Source organism: Aquarana catesbeiana, linkage group LG01, assembly GCF_042186555.1.
Source record: "Aquarana catesbeiana isolate 2022-GZ linkage group LG01, ASM4218655v1, whole genome shotgun sequence".
Classification (NCBI taxonomy): domain Eukaryota; kingdom Metazoa; phylum Chordata; class Amphibia; order Anura; family Ranidae; genus Aquarana; species Aquarana catesbeiana.
The window spans coordinates 421,511,482-421,534,377 of record NC_133324.1 but is presented as its reverse complement, the minus strand read 5'-3'; the positions used below and the strand labels follow the sequence as shown (position 1 = coordinate 421,534,377).

Genomic DNA, 22,896 nt, shown 5'->3' with positions numbered 1-22,896 from the left:
ACGACGACCTGGCTGTTTTCACAGAGCATCGTCAGTGTATACACTATGGTACACTACGACTTGGCTGTTTTCACAGAACACTGGCAGGGTATACACTACGGTACACGACGACTTGGCTGTCTTCACAGAACACTGGCAGTGTATACACTACAGTACACGACAACTTGGCTGTTTTCACAGAACACCGGCAGTGTATACACTACGGTACACAACGATTTGGCTGTTTTTACAGAACACTGGCAGTGTATACACTACGGTACACGAGGACTTGGCTGTTTTCACAGAACACTGGCAGTGTATACACTACGGTACACGACGACTTGGCTGTTTTTACAGAACACCGGCAGTGTATACACTACGGTACACGAGGACTTGGCTGTTTTCACAGAACACCAGCAGCGTATACATTACGGTACATGACGACTTGGCTGTTTTCACAGAACACTGGCAGCGTGGTTTGTTTGCCCCCCCCCACAAAAAAAAAAATGGAGCACCAGCTGACACTGCCAGAGTTTTGTGAAAACAGCCAAGTTGCCCAAATCTGCAATTCTTGCTGCTGGAGAGTCACCGGAACTAACGTGGTTGGAGAGTTTGACGAGTTGACTCTTTTGACAGAACACTGGTTCACACATGCAATTGCAGCATATACACTATGCTACAAGACAACTTGACTGTTTTCACAGAACATCGGCAGCGTATACAATACGGTACACGACGACTTGGCTCTTTTCACAGAACACCTGCAGCGTATACATTACAGTACATGACGACTTGGCTGTTTTCACAGAACACCGGCAGTGTATACATTATGGTACACGATGACTTGGCTGTTTTCACAGAACACTGGCAGCGTATACATTATGGTACATGACGACTTGGCGTGTTTTCACGGAATACCGGCAGCATATACACTATGGAACATGACGACTTGGCTGTTTTCACAGAACACCGACAGCATATACATTACGGTACACGACGACCTGGCTGTTTTCACAGAGCATTGTCAGTGTATACACTACGGTACACGACGACTTGGCTGTTTTCACAGAACACCTGCAGCGTATACATTACGGTACACGACGACTTGGCTGTTTTCACAGAACACCGGCAGCGTATACATTACGGTACACGACAACTTGGCTGTTTTCACAGAACACGGGCAGCGTATACATTATGGTACATGACGACTTGGCGTTTTTTCACGGAATACCGGCAGCATATACACTATGGAACATGACGACTTGGCTGTTTTCACAGAACACCGACAGCGTATACATTACGGTACACGACGACCTGGCTGTTTTCACAGAGCATTGTCAGTGTATACATTACGGTACACGACGACTTGGCTGTTTTCACAGAACACCGACAGCGTATACATTACGGTACACGACGACCTGGCTGTTTTCACAGAGCATCGTCAGTGTATACATTACGGTACACGACGACTTGGCTGTTTTCACAGAACACCGACAGCGTATACATTACGGTACACGACGACCTGGCTGTTTTCACAGAGCATCGTCAGTGTATACACTATGGTACGCTACGACTTGGCTGTTTTCACAGAACACTGGCAGGGTATACACTACGGTACACGACGACTTGGCTGTCTTCACAGAACACTGGCAGTGTATACACTACAGTACACGACAACTTGGCTGTTTTCACAGAACACCGGCAGTGTATACACTACGGTACACAACGATTTGGCTGTTTTCACAGAACACTGGCAGTGTATACACTACGGTACACGAGGACTTGGCTGTTTTCACAGAACACTGGCAGTGTATACACTACGGTACACGACGACTTGGCTGTTTTTACAGAACACCGGCAGTGTATACACTACGGTACACGAGGACTTGGCTGTTTTCACAGAACACCAGCAGCGTATACATTACGGTACATGACGACTTGGCTGTTTTCACAGAACACTGGCAGCGTGGTTTGTTTGCCCCCCCCCCACAAAAAAAAAATGGAGCACCAGCTGACACTGCCAGAGTTTTGTGAAAACAGCCAAGTTGCCCAAATCTGCAATTCTTGCTGCTGGAGAGTCACCGGAACTAACGTGGTTGGAGAGTTTGACGAGTTGACTCTTTTGACAGAACACTGGTTCACACATGCAATTGCAGCATATACACTATGCTACAAGACAACTTGACTGTTTTCACAGAACATCGGCAGCGTATACAATACGGTACACGACGACTTGGCTCTTTTCACAGAACACCTGCAGCGTATACATTACAGTACATGACGACTTGGCTGTTTTCACAGAACACCGGCAGTGTATACATTATGGTACACGATGACTTGGCTGTTTTCACGGAACACTGGCAGCGTATACATTATGGTACATGACGACTTGGCGTGTTTTCATGGAATACCGGCAGCATATACACTATGGAACATGACGACTTGGCTGTTTTCACAGAACACCGACAGCATATACATTACGGTACACGACGACCTGGCTGTTTTCACAGAGCATTGTCAGTGTATACACTACGGTACACGACGACTTGGCTGTTTTCACAGAACACCTGCAGCGTATACATTACGGTACACGACGACTTGGCTGTTTTCACAGAACACCGGCAGCGTATACATTACGGTACACGACAACTTGGCTGTTTTCACAGAACATGGGCAGCGTATACATTATGGTACATGACGACTTGGCGTTTTTTCACGGAATACCGGCAGCATATACACTATGGAACATGACGACTTGGCTGTTTTCACAGAACACCGACAGCGTATACATTACGGTACACGACGACCTGGCTGTTTTCACAGAGCATTGTCAGTGTATACATTACGGTACACGACGACTTGGCTGTTTTCACAGAACACCGACAGCGTATACATTACGGTACACGACGACCTGGCTGTTTTCACAGAGCATCGTCAGTGTATACATTACGGTACACGACGACTTGGCTGTTTTCACAGAACACCGACAGCGTATACATTACGGTACACGACGACCTGGCTGTTTTCACAGAGCATCATCAGTGTATACACTACAGTACGCTACGACTTGGCTGTTTTCACAGAACACTGGCAGGGTATACACTACGGTACACGACGACTTGGCTGTTTTCACAGAACACTGGCAGTGTATACACTACAGTACACGACAACTTGGCTGTTTTCACAGAACACCGGCAGTGTATACACTACGGTACACGACGACTTGGCTGTTTTTACAGAACACCGGCAGTGTATACACTACGGTACACGAGAACTTGGCTGTTTTCACAGAACACCGGCAGTGTATACACTACGGTACACGAGGACTTGTCTGTTTTCACAGAGCACCGGCAGTGTATACACTATGGTACACGACGACTTGGCTGTTTTCACAGAACACCGGCAGTGTATACACTACGGTACACGAGGACTTGGCTGTTTGCACAGAACACCAGCAGCGTATACATTACGGTACATGACGACTTGGCTGTTTTCACAGAACACTGGCAGCGTGGTTTGTTTGCCCCCCCCCCCCCCACAAAAAAAAAAAATGGAGCACCAGCTGACACTGCCAGAGTTTTGTGAAAACAGCCAAGTTGCCCAAATCTGCAATTCTTGCTGCTGGAGAGTCACCGGAACTAACGTGGTTGGAGAGTTCGACGAGTTGACTCTTTTGACAGAACACTGGTTCACACATGTCCGGGGTGGACATGGTGCAAATTCCAGAAGGGTCCTGTGCGTTTTTGGGTCCGGTTCAGGTGTAAATTTAGAGAAAAATTCGGACCTGAATCGCATCTGAACCAGTGAACAGCAATGCACCAGACCCCAATCTGGAAACCGCGGCCACACATATGTGAACCCGGCTTCACCCTGTGAAAGAAACAAATAGAAACCGACATGTTCCAAACACAGCATATTTTTTTCCAATAAATATCCCCCCAAATATCCAGTGAGTGATGCAGTGAGGTATCCTGTGAAGGGAAGACTTGTGCATTCCCCTTAAACCCCATACACAATATTATGCCCCGTACACACGATCGGACTTTCCGACAACAAAACCGTGGATTTTTGTTTGAAGGATGTTGGCTCCAACTTGTCTTGCACACACACGGTCACACAAATGTTGGCCAACAATTCCGAATGTAGTGACTTACAAGAAATATGTAATACCTCCAATACGAATGCCAGTTTTACAAGACTGAGCCCTTCTGGCTTGTACTTGATTCTGAGCATGTGTGAACTTTTGTGCGTCGGATTTGTGTACATACGATCGGAGAGTCCGACAACAAAGTTTTGTTGGCGGCAAATTTGAGAATCTGCTGGCCAACATTTGCTGGCGGAAATTCTGACAACAAATGTCTGATGGAGCATACACATGGTCGGATTTTCAGCCAACAAGCTCACATCCAACATTTCCCGTTGGAAAATCCGAATGTGTGTACGCGGCATAAGATTTTCTGCAGATTGTTGTCTTCAGATTTACCAAAACCATATAATATGAGGTCAAACCTTAATGCCGCGTACACACAATCGGATTTTCCGACAACAAAAATGTGGATTTTTTTTCCGACCGATGTTGGCTCAAACCTGTCTTGCATACACACGTTCACACAAATGTTGTTGGAAATTCCGCTCGCCAAGAACGCAGTGATGTACAACACGTACGACGGGACTATAAAAAGGAAGTTCAATAGCCAGTGCGGCTCTTCTGCTTGATTCTGAACATGCGTGGAATTTTGTGTGTCGGAATTGTCTACACACGCTCGGAATTTACGACAACGGATTTTGTTGCCGGAAAATTTGAGATCCAGCTCTCAAACATCTGTTGTTGGAAATTTCGACAACAAATGTCCGATGGAGCCTACACATGGTTGGAATTTCCGACAACAAGCTCACATCGAACATTTGTTGTCGGAAATTCTGATCGTGTGTACGCGGCATAATGCCGCGTACACACGATTGCACATTCCGACAACAAAATCCATGTTTTTTTCCGACGGATGTTGGCTCAAACTTGTCTTGTATACACACGGTCACACAAATCTTGTCGGAAATTCCGAACGTCAAGAACGCGGTGACGTATAACACGTACGACGAGCCGAGAAAAATGAAGTTCAATAGCCAGTACGGCTCTTCTGCTTGATTCCGAGCATGCGTGGAATTTTGTGTGTTGGAATTGTCTACACACGACTGGAATTTACGAGAACGGATTTTGTTGTTGGAAAATATGAGATATAGATCTCAAATTTTGTTTGTTGGAAATTCCGATGGAAAATGTCCGATGGAGTCTACACACGGTCGGAATTTCCGACAACAAGCTCCCATCGAACATTTCCCGTCGGAAAATCCGACCGTGTGTACGTGGCATTAAAGTTTCAATTTGCATGCAATCAGGCAGACCCTTGCACTACATGGTTTTGGTAAATCTGAAGACAAAAATCTGCAGAACAATGTAATAGTGTGTATGGGGCTTTATTATTTAGTATTAGTCCATAGTAGTATGAGGCAGAGTTCTCCTCACAGATGTGTGTGGAGGATGGCTGCCTGAAGGGGAAGGTGTGTCTGGAGGAGGTACATGCTGACATTGGGTCCACACAAGAAAGGAGGAGACTGAGGAAATAGGAGCCGGAGCGCTTTGACTGAACGGCTCCAGGAGTGTTCGGGGCTACGAGGAGAGCGGACATAACGGGCAAGTGTTATTCTACACCCGGGAAACACAGGCGGAAACATGGCGCATGTCAGCAATGGCACGGAGAAGGACGAGGTATGAGGAGAGTTCGGGGCACACTGTGGGGTCATGGAGGAGCCCGGTATAAATGAGTGGGCTGAAGGGGACAGCTTTAATGGCGTGCGTGCCGGTAAAGGGTTCCTTGTACTAGGATAGGAGCGCTCCTAATAATAAAAGCCACACTTCCTTCCTCCCTCCTTCTCCTCCTCACACACATAACAAAGTGCTGTCCTGTGAGTGAGGAAGGAGCTGATAACAGGTGGTTGGGGCAGCACTGTGTGACACAGGTAGTAGCAGATGATGTCACCGGCCAGTCTTCAGCATTCTGTCATCTAATGGAGAATGCAGTCAGGCAGGATCGGGTTACTAGATACATTTCTATGCAACGTGCAGGGTGTCCTAGTGACTGTCACATCATACATGTCACCCAGCCTGACGCTTCTAATGTGGATGTATGGGATCATTCAATAAACACTGACCGATCTCTCCCAGTAGTAATCATCAGCCTATACATGGATCAATGAGACACACACAGGGAAGTAGATTTCAATCAATAGTTGGGAGATACAATCCTAAAGCTGCTATTAAACCCCCAAACCAACAATGTAATATATCACAGCTTACAATCAATAGATGTGGTGGCTGCATCCGTTTTATTCCCCCCCTGGTGATCTGGCCAGTAACATACCTCCTGTATTAGAGACAACTCTGGAGGAATGAGCACAGCAGATAGCAGCATTGGCAGTCTGGTGGGTGGGAGTGTAATATGTATTACCAGATTTCAATACAATAACAGATTGATTGCCAGTTCACACCATAGAAGCGCAGTCCGGATGCTTTTCTGCATGCATGTTTTTGGAGCGTTCCAGTGCACCCCCCCCTTTTGTTTTTCCCTTAACCACTTCGGCCCCGGACCATTTGGCTGGCCAAAAACCAGAGTGTTTTTTGCGATTCGGCACTGCGTCGCTTTAACTGACAATTGCGCGGTCGTGCGATGTGGCTTCCAAACAAAATTGATATCCTTTTTTTCCCCACAAATACAGGGGGTCCCCGAGTTACGAACATGTTAGGGGCTGCCTGTCTGTTCTTAAGCCGGATTTGTTCGTAAGTTGGAAGCGCATGCGCAGAACAGCAGAGACGTCGCTTTTCGATATTTTCTGATGTTCTGTCAAGTAGCCGCGCATTCGCAGACGTCGTTTTCCGATGTTTTCTGATGTTTTGTCAAGTAGCCGTGCATTCGCAGACGTCGTTTTCCAATGTTCTGTCGAGTAGCCACGCATGCACAGACGTCGTTTTCCGATGTTTTCCGATTGTGCCTGCACAAAAGTGGCTGCACATGCGCAAAACGTCACCCGCCTCCCGTTCGTAAGTAGGAGTCATTCGCAAGTCGGAGGTTCGTAACTCAGGGACCCCCTGTAGAGCTTTCTTTTGGTGGTATTTGATCACCTCTGCGGTTTTTATTTTTTGCGTTATAAACAAAAAAAAAAAAAAAAAAGTGACAATTTTGAAAAAAAGGCAATATTTCTTACTCTTTGCTAGAATAAATATCCCCGCAAAAATATATAAAACATTTTTTTTTTCCCTCAGTTTAGGCCGATACGTATTCTTCTACATATTTTTGGTGAAAAAAACCCAGCAATAAACGTTTATTGATTGGTTTGCGCAAAAGTTATAGCGTCTACAAAATAGGGGATAGTTTTATGGCATTTTTATTAATATTTTTTTTTTTTTACTAATAATGGTGGTGATCAGCGATTTTTATCGTGACTGCGACATTATGGTGGACACATTGGACGCTTTTGGTGCTATTTTGGGACCATTCACATTTATACAGCGATCAGTGTGATTAAAAATGCATTGATTACTGTGTAAATGTGACTGGCAGTGAAGGGGTTGACCAGTAGGGGGCACTGCAGGGGTTAAGTGTGTCCTAGGGAGTGATTCTAACTGTGGGGGGGAGGGGCTATGTGTGACACGTCACTGATCACCGCTCCCGATTACAGGGAGCGGTGATCAGTGTCACTAGGAAGAATGGGGGAAATGCTTGTTTACATCAGCATTTCCCCGTTCTACCTCTCTGTGAGATGATCACAGGTATCCCCGCGGACATCGAGTCCGCGATCACACTCACGGAGCTCGCGGCGGGTGCGCGCGCCCACAATGCCGCATTTTAAAGGGCAACGTACAGGTGCGTTAATATACCTGTATGTGCCCTTCTGCCAACGTATATCGGCGTGCGACGGTCAGCAAGGAGTTAAAGAGGAACTGCTGTCTGCTCATATAGTTTGTAATAAAAACATCTTTGCCATTCTGAAGCTTCCTTCCAACCACTTTGCATATTATTTTATATAAACAGTGGAACCTTGGATTATGAGCATAATCCGTTCCAGGAGAATGCTTGTAATCCAAAGCACTCGCATATCAAAGCGAGTTTCCCCATAGTAGTAAATGGAAACGAAGATAAATCGTTCTGCATTGACTTCTATTGCATGCAATACCGCATGTGGCCAGAGGTGGGGGGGGCGCCAGAGAGCCACGGAAATACTCGGGGACAGCTTGGCTAAACTCGGAAACCCTTGAAAAGGCTCGGAAACACTTGGGAACGGAGTATTTCCGAGTGATTACGAGTATTTCCAAACGGCTCTGAACCATTCCGAGTGTCACCGGCGCCCCAGCACCTCTGGCCAAATGCGGTACTGCAGACCACATTACCTTGAATTCTGCTCGTTTTGCAAGACAACACTCGTAAACCGAGTCAGGATTTTTAAAAAAAAGTTGCTCCTCTTTAAAAAAGCTCATTAACTACCGTTACTCATTAACCAAGGTTCCACTGTACTGTGATTCTGTACTTGCCAAATATGCTGCAGAAATCTCTCTCTACTAACTCTGGCTGCAGCCATTTTAACTTTGGGCAGCTAAAGCTGCTGCCTGTTCACTTCCTGGATTTACACAGACACACCTCCAGCTCTGCAGCTCTTATTGGCCCTCTCATGACTCATCCCCCCCCCCTCCCTTCCTGGCAAACTCTCACGAGAGTGAGAGAGATAGCTGTGCATAATGTCATAAGCCTAGGTTAATTACCAGACAAGAAACAGGAAGTGGGCTGTATAAGGTATTTACTGGCAGAAAAATTATATATTTTTTTAGCAGAGACCCTAGAGAATAAAATGGCGGTCATTGCAATATTTTGTCACACTGTATTTGCGCATTTTTTTGGGGGAAAAGATACACTGCAATGAATTAAAAAAAAAAAAAACAAACAAAAAAAACCAGTAAAGTTAAAAATCGCGATTTTCATTTTTATCCAGAATCGTGCAGCTCTATAACCTACTATCAATGCTTTTTGTGATGCAGAAAAAAATGCTCTGGACTCCATGTGGTGTGAACTGGCCCTGAAGCCAAATTCCAGATGATACTTTATAATCGGTTACAACGACAGTCATTTTTTAATTTTTTTTTTTACCTTTTTGAGATAATGGTTTTACATTTTTAAGCACCCGTCAGTAGCAGAGGTGCACTTAATGGAAGTTTTGGTGCCGACGGATCCCTTCTCCGACTCACCGACGGCAGGGGTGAGTCGGTAGAAGTATCGGAGGGCGGCGGGAGGGGGGGACGTCCCCTTTCGCCATCCGTAAGAACGATCAAGTGGCTGAACAGCTGCTATGATCATTCTTGTGTCGTAAGGCCCCTTTCACACGATTGGACCGTTCAGGTCCGCCTGTCAGTTTTGACGGCGGACCTGAACGGGCGCTCCGTGTTAGCCTATGGAGCATTGGATGTCAGCGGAGACATGTCCGCTGACATCCGACCCCGTCCGATCCGCAAAAAGCAGATGGATGGCCCTACGTCCGGATCCGTCGCTATCGGATTGGGTGAGATCTGATGAAAACGGACATGCTGTCCATTTTCATCCGATCCCTCCATAGGCAGCAGCGGCGCCTGACAAGCCCCTCCCCGCTCAGTGAGCAGAGAGGGACCTGTCATCCGTCGGCTCAGCGGAGATCAACGGAGAGATCTCCCGCTGAGCCAGCGGACCGAGGCGGGCTCCGTGGAAGTAGAGTCCGCCTCGTGTGAATGAGGGCTTAGGAATCGCCGGCTCTAAAAGACAATATCTGAATGATGCCTGTAGCTGCAGGCATCATTCAGCTATACCTGCTCAAAGTCAAGGACGTCATATGATGGCCAGCGGGCGGGAAGCGGTTAAATTGTTTCTTTCCCTGGGCACAGGCTTGGATGTTGTTTCTTTGCCTGGGCACAGGCTTGGATGAGCTCGCCTGAGCCCGTTCATTCCCACGGTAGAGATGCGCTCTACCTCTCTGCCCGTTGTCTTGGCTCTTGTTTGGATAGATTGATAGCAGCGCAGCCATTGCCTCCCGCTGCTGTCAATCAAATCCAATGACACGAGGGGAGGGGCGGGGCCAAGTCCGGCATTCTGTGCCTATGGACGTAAATGCTGGACTCGGGATCGCGCCCGCACGAGGACCCCCAAGGAGAGCTCTTCTCCTAGGTGGTTTGAAAATGCAGGATGCACTTGGCTTGAAAACAGTGTGTGTGTGTAATAAATATAAATATACATTTTCCTAGTTGACTTTTTAATTAATATCATGAATATGAATTTGTCGGCCATAATCGGCACCTTTAGCGCAAGAAAAACTCAAGATAAATGCATACCTTTAATTTTTATGTATGTCTTCACACTGGTTCATTGCGCTTCAGTTATGGTGTTAAAAATTTTGCTTGCTGCTTTTTTTTTTTTGTCAGTAAAAAATAAAAAATGCACCTCCACTTTGAAATGCATTGAAAATGCAGCAAGAATGCTTCAATAATGCACATATTACGGTTTTGAGTCACATGGCTCATGAAAAACGCACCATAAGCTCAGCAAAATTGCTGCAAAATCGCATGCGTTTTCTGCGCCATTATCCACTTTTTATTTTTCTATTGGCAAAATACCGAAAGCACCATTTTCAGCCATTCTATGTTTTAGCCGCTGAAATTTCGGTACATCTCTAGTCAGTGGTAAATTAATTGTCTCATCCATGTAAACGGATGCATTCTGCTGGAGAGGTTGAGCTTCTGAAAAATAAAATACTTGCTGGCTGGATCACTAGATTAAAAAGGAAGAAAGAAAGCCTAAAAAAAGAAAACTAATGCAGCCATCACATCCAAGAATTGTTAAGCTGTAATGTAATGTTTGATTTGGGTTTAATACTGCTTTAAAATCAGCAATACCAACCTCTGGTTCAACCACTGCAAAGTTCCCAACTGGCAGAGGAATCTTCTATTTGGCTTCTTCCAGGTGCCAGTCTTCAGCCGTCTTGATTGGCCAGTGCAAGATGATATCATTGCTGTGCATACGCGGGAGTCCTTTATCCCAGAAGATTGGCACTAAGCACATTAACATTCGTCAAGAATTGCAAACTGGCAGGTAATTTTATTTTATTGCAGAGAAAACCTCTTCTGCGATAAAGTACCTGCCTGTTGGCAAAAAATAAAAAATTGCACTTAGTTACACCTTATGTTATTGATCACATTGATTTTTTTTTTACACTATGTAATCTCATAATCTGCTAAAAAAAAATAAAAATCAGATCTAATTGCTGCTAATTGATATAAAATCATTGATCATTTTTCACCCTGCCCAGTGGACTCATGGAGGGGAGAGTTACTGGGGCAGCTGTGCATTGTAACCAGTTAGCTTCCAGGTTTTAGCCTAGGTTCAGCTGAACTCGCACGATTTCAAAGCGGCATTTCAGTCAGTAAAAAAAAAGACTGGTGCATATAAACCAAGTTATATCAGCAAGGTAAAACAATTAAAAAATAACAATCACGCTAATCAATGTGCTACCTAGTGCATAAATAATAACCACATTAACAATTAATTAAAAAAATGTGCAAATGGCTGGACTAATCAATTGATTAGACAAAAATCGCTATGAAGGATTAAACAAACTGCTAGTGACACACTATTAATAAAGTGCAAAAATAAGTAAGTTATTAGTCCATTTAATGTTGGAAAATCCCTGAGGAGTAAAATAAAAACGTCCACCAAGTGATGAGCTATCTTCAGTGTCACACCAAGAGTGGTATTCGGAGACTCTTACCCGATAATCGGGACCACCTATCGCTAGGATGGTCACGTAAGCAAGCAGTAAAACCTCTGCAAGGTATGGGGAAAAACCCTTGAGGGAAGCCAAATCGCAGATCTATCTTATTGTAGCCACAACTCCAATCACATCAATATCTCTGGATCATCCATAAAGTTTACATAGGAAGAAAAAGGCTCCAATAGTGTAATACCATACAACCAAGTTTTAATAAAAGGAAAGCCACATGGCTACTTACAAGATTAAAATTCGTTCTGCGCATTAAAAAACCTCTTTGCCGGCAACAAAAAACATACACCCGTCCTTCTGGGATCACATGGGGCGCAATGACGTCAGCGCGTAGCACCGGCCAACATGTTTCGTCATACGTGACGTTTTCCAGGGGCAACGAGCGCCACGCTGAGTCATTGCTATATATAGCAAGGATAAAACCAAGCCTCGCTATCACGCGACAGCCATAATTAATGTCAATCAAGCTTCCTTCCTGATTCACCTCAATCAGAGGAACCAAGCCTCTGTTTCAAGCACCATATCATGATACGGGGGCCAAACAAATAGATTTGATTAGTAAAGGAGAGAGGTATCCAATCATAATGAATAAAGGATAAAAGATAAACTTACCCGATTATAACCATAACAGAAACAATCGAGTATCCCTGATGTCATTCCTGACTTGCATAGACACTAATACGCAACAAGCGACCCCTAGAGGATATCTCTGATATTGGCCAATGCAATTCACCGAAACATTTTTGTAAATGGGAAGGAAGCCAAGTCGATAACAAAAATACAGTAAAATCTCAAATTAATAGTAAAATAAAATACATTTAGAATTGAAGTATAAAATATATATATATATATATATATATATATATATATATATATATATATATATATATATATATATATATATATCCTATTATGTAAACCATATGTAAGGGAATAAATGGTATATTCGAGCATTATCAATAAAGGCATTTCCCTCCTACATCAGCATTCGAACCGAGAGGTCAAAGACATTTGACCCTAATAAATCCAACTCATCTCAAGTTTTGAAATCTCCTGGCGTCTACCCCCCCCCCCCCCCATGCAATTTAAGTTTGTCAATACCTATAAAACAAGTGCCAGCCTTATTTATATTATGCACTTCCAAGTAGTGCCCAGAGACAGGGTGGCCTGCCTCTCTTAATGTTGCCTATGTGCTCGTTAAGTCTAAATTGCAGTGGACGTATAGTGTGTTCAATGTACTGAAACCTGCAGAAGCAGGTAAGAAGATAAACTACGTTCGGGGTAGAACATGTTATGAAGGGCTTTATATCAAAGACCTGAGCTGTACTGTAAGAACTAAACCGAGTAGTCTTCTTATTGGCAATCCTGTTAATTGAACATACAGAGCATTTATTACACTTATAGAAACCTGTCATGTTCTGAAAGAACATCAATTTAGTGGTGGGTAGATCACACACACATTAGGGACTACCAGGTCTCGAAGGGATGAAGCTCCTGTCAATTAAAATTGCCCCAACAAATCAACAAAAGTAGTGCAGGAACTTCTTTTGAGAATGGTGCCGTTGCCAGCAATAGGCTCCGATTTGGAATGTGATTTGACATGTCAAATCGGCCCGGTGTGAACGCGGGCTTATTGTCAAAGCTTAATTGAACAAGTTGAAGTTAGGAGCTGGTTACTATGCACATCTGCACCAGATTCTGTGTACACCACTTTTAGTAAATCTCCTCCACGGTGACCTTACACACTTTGATTTCTTTTGTAAGCTGTCAAATCATTTATCAATCTATAGTCAACTATGTAGCCTATCGATGGGCCACACATGGAAAAGTGGTTTTCATTTTATAGTTAAGACAGCCATAACATATCGTTGTAAGTGTATAATCTTATTTCTATTTCCACCATGTAAATTGAATACTTTGATCAAAATGCAATCGTATTCATGAACAAAGTATCTGTGCTGTTGATCTATGCTAAAGGATTGATAATATTCTGCCCTGTTCAACACCCATTTTATCAAATCTGATCACAATTTACTCCAAATTGATTGGGGATGGTTGATCATTTTGATCGGATCTCAGATGCATAGAATAAAACAATTGAAGCATGTGTGGCCACTATTATGCTGGCCATACACTATACGAAAAATCGTCCGAAAATCGGTCATTTAGACCGTTCGTTCGTTTTTTCGGTCAGTTAATGGGCACAAAATCGATAATCATTGGGACGTTTTTGAGCCGAAAAAACTAAGGACAAGGTTGGAAATTTTATGCCAAACGAACGATAAATTGAAAAGTAAATGTGTTTCCCGTCTGAACTGTATGCTCTAGGTATATGTAAAAAAACGAACAAAAAAATTATTTATGTCCACCGAACGATTTATCGGTCATTACATGATGGCACGATCATTTGCGGTCAAACGTTCGTTTTTGAAAATGGGTTTGGCCGATTTTTCGTATAGTGTATGGCCAGCATTAATTTGAGCAAAGCCAATAAAAAAATAATTTAAAATAGAAGTTAGGGCTTGTTTTCACCATATGCAGTCAAATGTAAGTGCAAGGAAAAAGAATGTATATCAGTGAGCCCCGATTACACCATTGTGGTGCATTCACATTTATTTTTTTATATAACGCTGTCAATTTACGCAGTGCTTCACATATATAAATTGTACATTCACATTAGTCTCTGCACTCAAGCAGCTTACAATCTAAGGTCCCTAACTCACATTCATACATATTATTATTATTATTATACGCGATTTATATAGCGCCAACAGTTTACGCAGTGCTTTACAATGTATAGGGGGGGGCAACACAATTATAGTACAGTTCAATACAAAAGGTACAGGAGGGCCCTGCTCGTAGAGCTTACATTCTAATGGAGGGGGTGGTGGTACAAAAGGTAATACTAGGGACAATTTAGACACGAGCCAATTAACCTGCAAGCATGTCTTTGGCGTGTGGGAGGAAATCGGAGTACCCGGAGGAAACCCACGAGGCACAGGGAGAACATGCAGGTAGTGCTGTGGTTGGGATTCAAACTGACGACAAAAAGTACATAATGCTGCATGTTTTTTGTAGCAGAGCACATGTGAACACACCTCACCTGTAAATGCAACTCATTAGAAGAAAAAAGAAACCTGTAAATGCATGTAAAACGCATGTGCAACAGCATGTAGGTGCTGCAATGTAGGGATTGCAGCGTAAAGAAGCAGTGAAACGAGGATTGATGTAGAACAAGAGTCGCCAGACTGCATTAGCTTTTATCTTTTATTTTCAAAAATGAAACTGTCCTTTTAAAGATTTTTTAGAAAATCAATAATATAATTTGCATGTATTTGCTGTTTTTCTGTTTTTTGTTATTTTTTTTTTTTTTTTAGAAAAAAATCATCCTCTGCATTTACAGAAAGTGTCCACCAGACACACTGCCATTCTATATGTTCCCCCTCTGGCAACGGGACCTATGGAACCTCCTCTAAGGGCCCTTTCACACTGGGGCGGTTTGCAGGCGCTATTGCGCTAATAATAGCGCCTGCAAACTGACCCGAAACAGCCGCTGCTGTCTCTCCAGTGTGAAAGCCCCGAGGGCTTTCACACTGGAGCGGTGCGCTAGCAGGACGGGAAAAAAAGTCCTGCTAGCAGCATCTTCAGAGCGGTGTATACACCACTCCTTCACCGCTCCTGCCCATTGCAAACAATGGGCAGCACGGCTATACCGCCGGCAAAGCGCCTCTGCAGAGGCGCTTTACGGTATCTTTAACACTTTCTCGGCCGCTAGCGGCCGAATACCGACAGTAAAGCGCTGCTAACAATAGTGGCGCTTTACCGCTGATGCCGCCCCCGCCCCAGTGTGAAAGGGGCCTAAGTGCACGCTTGTGCTCTGTACTAAAACTGTACATTCAGTGTTCTGATATAGAAAATAACATAACATTCTACTATGGTTCCAAGCACTGCACACACAGCCAGTGTGAGTGGGGCACAGAACTGCTGTCAGTCACCACTGCGGAGGAGTAGAGGTGTGGCATTTTGTTCTGTGTGTCCTTCTGCTGCTGCCTGTGTGTGCGGTGCTCGGAACGCCACATGTACAGCTGTAGCACAGAGCGGGGGTGCGCACATAAAGGAGACACTTAGGGCTCTTTCACACGGGGCGGATCAGTGATGATCCGCCCCGTGAACACCCGCTTGCTCAGCGGGGATCAGCAGGAAAATGACAGGTCCGTCGCTGCACACTGTGCAGCGACGGACCTGTCAGAGCACTGCTCTCCCCTATGGGGGATTGGATGATGACGGACCGTAGAGTCCGTCGTCACCCGGTCCGATCCGAAAACGGATGGAAAAGTAGGGTTTTCCTCCGTTACACTTTTCGGATCGGAGCGGGTCGGATGTCAGCGGACATGTCACCGCTGACATCCGACGCTTCATAGGGATACATGTATGTCCGTTTTTCATCCGAAAACGGAAGGATGAAAAACGGACATACGGATCCCCCATGTGAAAGAGCCCTTGCAGGACTCAATGGGGGAGATTTACCAAAGCTGTTGCACGCAGAATCTGGTGCAGCTCTGCATAGTAACCAATCAGCTTCCAGGTTTTAGGCTGGGTTCACAATTGTACGACAAGCGCTCCGACATTGGGAACTCATGTCGCGTGACGTGTGAAAATCAATGTTTCCCTATGAGAGCCGTCTTAACTGGTCCGACACAAGTCGATCCGACTTTGAAAATGCTCCCTGCACTACTTTGGTCCGACTTTGGTCCTACTTCAGCCCATTAAATATTGAAGTCGGATCAAAGTAGGATCCTTGTCCTAACCATCTGACTTGTAATATCCGACGTGGTGATTACAGCAGCAGTAAAAGGAAGTTTTTTGTCACACTGGGATTGTTTTGATTGGTCAAAAGACAAGTCAGACTATCACAAAGTTGGAGCAAAATCTTATCTTGTTCATTCAAGTCGGATGTAAGTATGACCGATATAGGAAAGATGTCGCAGGGCAAAGTGGGATGACAGTCGTGTCGTACCAGTGTGAACCCAGCCTTATTGTCAAAACTTAATTGGACAAGCTGAAGGTAAAAGCTGATTGGTTAATATGCACAGCTAAACAAGATTCTCTGTGCACCAGTTTTAGTAAATCTCTCCCAACATAAAACATATAGAGTAGGGAGTATGTCAGTGCAGCCAAGGGATAATTTCAAAAGTAAACATGGAGGAGGAATTTTTTTTTTTTTTTTAGGAAAAAACTGTAAATGTAAGTTAAATTATTTGATTTCTGAAAAAAAACAAAAAACAAAGATTTTAATGTCCCTTTTAACTGAACATGCTCATCTAAATCTTGTCTGCTCCGGTTTGAATAAATACCCCCCCCCCCTTATTTAGTTGTGCTAAGTACATGTGGGTGTGTTGTATTGCATGGCAACAAGGATCACGTGACCCGCTGTGCACATTTTGCGCATCATTGGCTTGTCAGGATGGTGATAATGTGCTGCCTTGGAGTAGAGCAGCTGCTTCCCCCGACTTCTCTACACAGGGGACTGTAGTGCCTCTCGGGATGATGGCAGTACTCGCATATGTTTGGAGATAAAAGGGATCTAATATTAGATGGTTTGGGAGCAGGCTGTCTTCTGCTCATGGTTGTCAAGGTGACAGGAGATGTGATCATCACATACAAATGCGTCTCTGCTTGTGTGTCATTTTCACCATGTGTGCTCTCTTGCTCTCATTTTCATTTATACATCATAAGAATAGCTGCAGGATTCGAATACGTTTTTTTTCATTTTGGAAGAGCAGCCAACAAACCCTCTCTTTTTGAAGAAAAAAAAAATCTTATTAAATATGAAGATTGTTTACTATTCACATGATTCAACCTGATGTTCCTCCTAGCGTTAAGCTGCCTGATGGTGTACAGCTATGACATTTAGCTTTTCAGGCTCACATCAGCCCAAAGCCAAATGAAAAACACATTATTATGAAATGGATTTATATAGCGCCTACAGTTTTCACAGTGCTTTGCAATGTAAAGGGAGACAGTACAGTTACAATTTGAGACGAGGGTTAGGAGGTATCTGCTTGTGAGAACTAACAATCTAAACACTACTAAGAAATATAGCAAATAAACTGGTTCAACGTTGATGCATTATATGACCCATATTTTGGGTTCATTTAAAGTGATACTAAACACACACTGTTTAATTATTCATTGTCCGTTCTCTTTTTCTGTATGTGGAGGATGGCACTGTAATTATTTTAATAAAAGTTAAGAGGAACTGCAGTCTGCTCACATCATTTGTTATAAAAACACCTTTGCCATTCTAAAGTTTCCCTCCAACCACTTTGCATATTATTTTATATATAATGTAATGCTGTACTTGCCAAATATGCTGCAGAAACCTCTCTCCACTGAGTTTGGCTGCAGCCATTTTAACTGTGGGCAGCTGAAGCTGCTGTCTGTTCACTTCCTAGATTTACACAGACACACACCTGCAGCTCTCATTGGCCCTCTTATGACTCATCCCTCCTCCCTTCCTTGCAAACTCCCAGAGTTTGTGAGAGAGAGCTGTGCATGATTTCATAAGCCTACGCTTTTTTTCCAGACATGAACCGGGAAGTGGGATCTATAAAGGTATTTACTGGCGGAAAAAAAGTGTTTTACTGTCCAAAGTTAAAACAACAAGGGCAGAAGATTTAATAGATGGAAAGTTGAAAAAAATGACAGAAGGTCCGCTTTAACTACTTGCTGACCAGCCGCCGTTGAGTGACGTTGGGGTCGATGCTCATGGCTGGCGGCCACCATCCCGTGATTGCTCCTGGGAGAGACAGAACGGGAATCTGTCAATGTAAACGGACAGATCCTTGCTCTGTCAGGGAAGTAGAGAGAGATCTGCTGTTTTTACACTGAGCAAAATTACAGTTGTGCTCATAATTTTACATACCCTGGCAGAATGTATGATTTCTTGGCCATTTTTCAGAGAATATGAATGATAACACAAAAACTTTTCTTTCGCTCATGGTTAGTGTTTGGTTGAAGCCATTTATTATCAATCAATTGTGTTTACACTTTTTAAATCCTAATGACAACAGAAACTACCCAAATGACCCTGATCAAAAGTTTACATACCCTGGTGATTTTGGCCTGATAACATGCACACAAGTTGATACAAAGGGTTTTGAATGGCTATTAAAGGTAACCATCCTGACATGTGATCTGTTTGCTTGTAATTAGTGTGTGTATAAAAGGTCAATGAGTTTATGGACTCCTGACAGACCTTTCATCTTTCATCTTTCATCTAACGCTGTACTGACGTTTCTGGATATAAAACAGGAAAGGGATCTAAAAAGATATCCAAGGAATTGAGAATGCCAATCATCAGTGTTCAAACTCTAATCAAGAAGTGGACAATGAGGGGTTCTGTTGAAACCAAACCCAAGTCAGGTAGACCAACTAAAATTTCAGCCACAACTGCCAGGATGCAACCCCCCCCCCCCCCCCCCAAATAACTTCAGGTGAAATACAGGACTCTCTGAAAACATGTGGTGTGGCTGTTTCAAGATGCACAATAAGTAGGCACTTGAAGAAAGTAGAGCTGAAACGATTAATCAATAATGAAAATCGTCAATGATTTACATTATCGATTAGTTGGTCTGCACCTTCCTCCCTGCCAGTCCGTTAGAATCCTCCTGTGTACAAGGCGGTAGCGCCTCCTCTCCTCAACACTGATGTCAGCTCCCCCTGATATTCTCAGCCCTGCCCGCTGCTGCCTTGAGGGAATAGACAGAGAGAGACGAGAAGCAGCCGTGAGAGCCGAGCTGCACCTGTGTGAAGTGATAAGGTAGCGGCTAATGGCTATACAATAGTCAGTACAGTACATTCATTTCTGTGATAAGTGCCCCATGATCCTAAGTATTTCTGGGGGGGGGTGCCCCATCATTGGTGTTCTGTGGGGGAATAGTGCCCCATCATTGGTGTTCTGTGGGGGAATAGTGCCCCATCATTGGTGTTCTGGGGGGGAATAGTGCCCCATCATTGGTGTTCTGGGGGGGAATAGTGCCCCATCATTGGTGTTCCGGGGGGGGGAAATAGTGCCCCACCATTGGTGTTCCTGGGGGGGGGGGATAGTGCCCCATCATTGGTGTTCCTGGGGGGGGGATAGTGCCCCATTATTGGTGTTCCTGGGGGGGTTTGTACTATAAACCCCATCATGACAGGATACCTGTATATGACCTGTGTATACCTGTGTAACACTTTTTTTCATTATTATTTTAAATAAACGAAAAAATGGCATATTACGTTTTCTTAATGTTTTTTTCCGATTTAATTGAAAAAAATAATCGGCCAACTACCATAATCGATTATGATAATAATTGTTAGTTGCAGCCCTAGAAGAAAGATGGGCTGCATGGTGGATTCGACAGAAAGCCATTACTACGCAAATGCCACAAAGTATCCCGCTTACAATATGCCAAACAGCATATAGACAAGCCTCAAACTTTCTGGCACAACGTCATTTGAAGTGATGAGACCAAAATTGAGCTTTTTGGCCACAATCATAAACGCTACATTTGGAGAGGAGTCAACAAGGCCTATGATGAGAGGTACCAGAGGTGGATCACTGATGTTTTGGGGATGTGTGAGCTAAAAAAGGCACAGGAAATTTGGTCAAAATTGTTGGCAAGATTAATGCAGTATGTTATCAAAAAATACTGGAGGAACATTTGCATTCATCAGCCAGGAAGTTGCGCATGGGACGTACTTGGACATTCCAACATGACAATAATCCAAAACACAAGGCCAAGTTGATCTGTCATTGGCTATAGCAGAATAAAGTGAAGGTGCTGGAGTGGCCATCTCAGTCTCCTGACCTCAATATCAGCCACTCTGGGGAGATCTCAAATGTACAGTTCATGCAAGACAGCCCAAGAATTTACAGGAACTGGAGGCTTTTTGCCAAGCAGAATGGGCAGCTTTACCATCTGAGAAGATAAAGAGCCTCAGCCACAAATACCACAAAAGACTTCAAGCTGTCATTGATGTTAAAGGGGGCAATACACTGTATTAAGAACTGGGGTATGTAAACTTTTGATCAGGGTCATTTGGTTAGTTTCTGTTATCATGATTTAAAAAGTGTAAACACGGGGCGTGGCTTGCAACGCATGGAGTAGGACATGCTGAGGGCTCTTTCCGCTGGAACTCTTGCATATTATCCTGAAATCCTCCTGTAGTTGCCGCATATCCACTGCTGCGCACCGGATTTGTACTCGCCACCTCTTCAGCTGTCTTCCGGTTCCTCTTCTGCCCCTCGGAGCCATGGCTAAGCAGGGAAAATACTTTTTTGTAGGGCCTGACCATGTTGTCCAAGATGGCGGCTGGCCGCCGCGCTCGGCTAAAGAAGCAGCTCAAAAGCTATTCTCAAAGATACTGGGCAAATACACCCCAGCTAAGCCGACAATCGCCCCCTCAGGGGCTCCACAAGACCATCCTGAGAAACCGGAACACGATCCTGCTCGGCTGGATGACCCTGCTGAGTTCCTCTGGGACACAGTGAGTACCCCTGCTATTCTGGCTTCTGATAGTGATCCCAGCGCCCACAGTGCACAGGACCCTGAGCCTACACTTGTAATCACCTCCTGTAACACTAACTTATCCAATCTTACTGCTGAATTTAAGGGAGTGAAAATAGAAGTTGCACTGATCAGGCAAGATATCCAGAAACTGAGGGATCGCATGGATGCATTAGAAGGCTGTGTAATCACTATTGAGGATGATGTTGCCCCATTATAGCATGAGTTGCGGCAGGTGCAGGCCCTAACTTCGGGCCACGCTGCAGGCCTGGAAGACATGGAGAACAGGCTCAGAAGGAGTAACATGCGGGCAATGGGCATCCTGGAAAAAACAGAGGGGAAGAACCCAGTAGCATTCATAGAACGCTGACTTGTGGAAGCTTTTGGCCGGGAAGCGTTTTCTCCCATGTTTGCAGTTGAGAGGGCGCATCATGTTCCTGGGAAGCCTCGGCGCCCTGGGGAACCTCCACAGCCTTTTCTGTTTTAAGCTCCTGAATTTCAAGGATCGTGACGTTATTCTACACAAGGCCAGAATCAAGGGTGAGGCGATGAAAGTGGATAATGTCCAGCTTTCCCTGCTGACCTGCAACGTAGGAGGGCTAAGTTTATGGATGTCAAGAAAAGATTACGCCGTTATGTTTCTTATGCAGTGCTCTACCTGCAAAATTGAGCATTACGGCAAATGATCGCACCCATTTTTTTGATCATCTTGCTGCTGCGTCTGACTGGGTAGACAGAGAGGAACATACCCTGCGGGAAACCTCCACATAACTGAGTCACTAACAGTGGCCTCTTCTCTGCAAGTTGGGTATATTTGCTTTATTACTTGTACCCCTATTAAGGCTGTAGGTTTACCTATAGTTGCTGTATTTAATACTGCCCCCACCACGTGGAATTGGCAAGTCCCTTCGGATCTACAGAATAGTGATGTAGCCCCCCCCCAATCTGCCTGTCCTGTGTGGACTTGTCACTCATGTTTGACCTCATCTGTTTTTGGGGACTTTTGTTTTTTTTTTTTCTACTCTGTTATTTGGCTCCCTGCCCCCTGCTGTTGGTCTACATTGGACCCTTGCAAAGTTTACTGCCATGTGTGCCTACTGCATCATTGAAGTGACTGCCACCCAATTAGCTACTCTGACTATATGCTCCCCTATGTCTGCGACTAGCAGTGTCCCGATTCTCCTTCCCCTTTCTTTGGAATGCTTACCAATTGCCTGGCCCAACTCCCTGTGCCATAATGGGGCCTATGACTGGCTCGGTGCAGTGTTTTTCTTTTATTTTATGCCACCCACTATGGGGCTGCTATGTCTACTGTTATTGTTAAGATTGCAGTCAACCGCCATAATGACATCTTATCTTGGGGAATGCGCGGGGTTTGGGTGATGCGGTGAAACGTCAGGCACTTTTTTCTACACTTAAATCGTATCGTTATGCAGTGGTGTGTCTGCAGGAAACACACCTACTACTTTATCTTCACTGAAAAACTCTGCTTATCAAGTGCAGTTTCACTCCACTCACACCT

At 44.3% G+C, this 22,896-nt stretch overlaps 1 protein-coding gene across 1 annotated transcript in view; it reads left to right on the top strand.

Moving 5' to 3' along the window:
- The first annotated feature begins 5,540 nt into the window (after nt 1-5,540).
- The window catches only part of TTC39B (tetratricopeptide repeat domain 39B), a 195,719-nt gene continuing 178,363 nt past the window's right edge, over nt 5,541-22,896 (top strand). Inside the window, exon 1 of the mRNA XM_073635685.1 lies at nt 5,541-5,743. Within this exon, the coding sequence (XP_073491786.1) occupies nt 5,708-5,743 (36 nt within the window). The 5' untranslated portion in view covers nt 5,541-5,707. The remainder of the gene's footprint in view (nt 5,744-22,896) is intronic.